At 52.8% G+C, this 1,857-nt stretch overlaps 1 protein-coding gene across 1 annotated transcript; it reads left to right on the forward strand.

Moving 5' to 3' along the window:
- Positions 1-5: 5 nt before the first annotated feature.
- On the forward strand, positions 6-1,854 carry LOC108490419 (ras-related protein Rab-5C-like; the record flags this gene model as incomplete). The annotated part of the gene is made up of 3 exons (XM_017796472.1): positions 6-51; positions 1,400-1,551; positions 1,794-1,854. Coding segments are annotated over 3 exons (259 nt in total), but the record flags the coding sequence as incomplete, so codon positions are not given.
- Between the last annotated feature and the right edge of the window lie 3 nt (positions 1,855-1,857).

Genomic DNA, 1,857 nt, shown 5'->3' on the forward strand with positions numbered 1-1,857 from the left:
TCCGCTTTGTCAAAGGACAATTCCACGAGTACCAGGAGAGCACAATTGGAGGTGAGTGAGCACAGTGAGTTGGGGTCTTGGGGAGCCAGAAGTGTCTTGGCCTTGAAGAGAAGGAATCAGACTAAATATGTCTGATTTGGCAGCACTTTTCCCTCCTAGGGCCCTGGAATCAAATTCTGCAGTCAGAGATCCAACGAGCATGGCCACTAGGAATTGAAAACAGCCTCTTGCCTGGTCTAGCCTCTTTATTATTTGTGTGGATACACTGAACCCCTTTCACTGACCTGGCACCAGGGAGGACTGTCTGTAGCTCTCAGATGGTCCTTTTTGTTTTGTGGGGCAACATGTGTGCCCCGTCCCCTCCTTACTTTCCAGAATGGGGATAAATCTTAGCTGGGGTTGGATTGGCATTTCTGAGGCTGATCTTTGCCCTTTCTGGAGCTCAGAGCATGTTGCTGATTCCCCATTGGTCAGCATTTAGGATGTGAATAAGAGTCTGAACTCAGCCTCTCATGTCAGTGGTCAATGTAAACCTCAAGAGACCAGGGCCATCCTTGGACTTGAGTCATTCTCTACTCTCTCAGTTGGTAGGAGGTTTCCAGGCAGCTGGAAACAGAATGGGCCATGTCAGCAGCTTCCCCTGCCTCCTCAGCACTCAGTCTGGAGCTGTAGAGGGGGAAGTAAGGTGGTGCCCCCTCCGTGGGTGGGGGTGGGGCGCACACAGGAAAGCAGCTTTCTACAGAGCTGTCCTTGATCATCCCCTGTTGGGTCCAGGGTACAGGGGACCCTACCTGTCCCAGCTCCTCCGGAACTTCTCCTTTGAAGCAGATTTACTTTGGTGTCCTGTATTCCCCTTTCCGAGAGAGAATCTCTGTGGCCATACAGGAACGGGTCTGGATCAGAGCGAAGATGGACTGGCTGGAGTGTCTGGAGGTGGCAGGGGTGGTTGGGAAGCCCAGCTACCCAGCCTCAGCCTGGCAGTGTGACACTATTTTCCCAAGCCAGTGAGAATGCCTTCCTGAAGCTGAAGGCCATGGTCACCCCTGGGCTAAAGCAGGCCTTCAGCTAGACTTTGCTCTGGGGGAAAGCAGGCGGAGGGCAAGGGGAAAAGGGGTCTCGCCCTTCTGTGCTTGTCATCGGGGTGCCCTTGAGCCTCCCTTCTCCTGTCCCTCTGCATTCTTCAGAGTGGCTCTCAGATGGCTCAAGTGCAGGTGCTTCCTGTGTCCAGCTCTTGCCTGGGCTGTGTCTGTAAGGCACACGCAGACAGATGCAGATCCCACCCACCCAGTGTGGGCAGAGAGCAGTAGGGTTCTATGTCCCAGAGCCAGCTAGCAACGGAAAATCTGTTAGGGTGGCTTCTAGCTCACCCCGCCTGGTGACACCACCTTCTCTCTTACAGCGGCCTTCCTCACACAGACTGTCTGCTTAGATGATACAACAGTCAAGTTTGAGATCTGGGACACAGCCGGACAGGAGCGATATCACAGCCTAGCCCCCATGTACTATCGGGGGGCCCAGGCAGCCATTGTGGTCTATGACATCACCAATACAGTAAAGATTTTCCTTCCCTTTCTTCCTGCCCTTCATCTTTGTGAAGCCCCAGGAATTGGGTCATAAAAGCCTCATATCAAATTCTTGTTCCTGGGTGGGAAATGGACAGATTTCCTCTGTTGATTGGGGCTATCTCATGAGAATCTTTGGGGATGACAGCTCAGATGCCTTGGCTGTGCCAGCTTGAGTTTGTTGGAGAATGTCTCCTATGTCCCATTGACACTCTGATCCTGTCTCTTCAGGATACATTTGCACGGGCCAAGAATTGGGTGAAGGAGTTACAGAGGCAGGCCAGCCCCAACATTG

The sequence above is a fragment of the Nannospalax galili genome, unplaced genomic scaffold (assembly GCF_000622305.1).
Source record: "Nannospalax galili isolate Female #2095 unplaced genomic scaffold, S.galili_v1.0 C49336707, whole genome shotgun sequence".
Lineage (NCBI taxonomy): Eukaryota > Metazoa > Chordata > Mammalia > Rodentia > Spalacidae > Nannospalax > Nannospalax galili.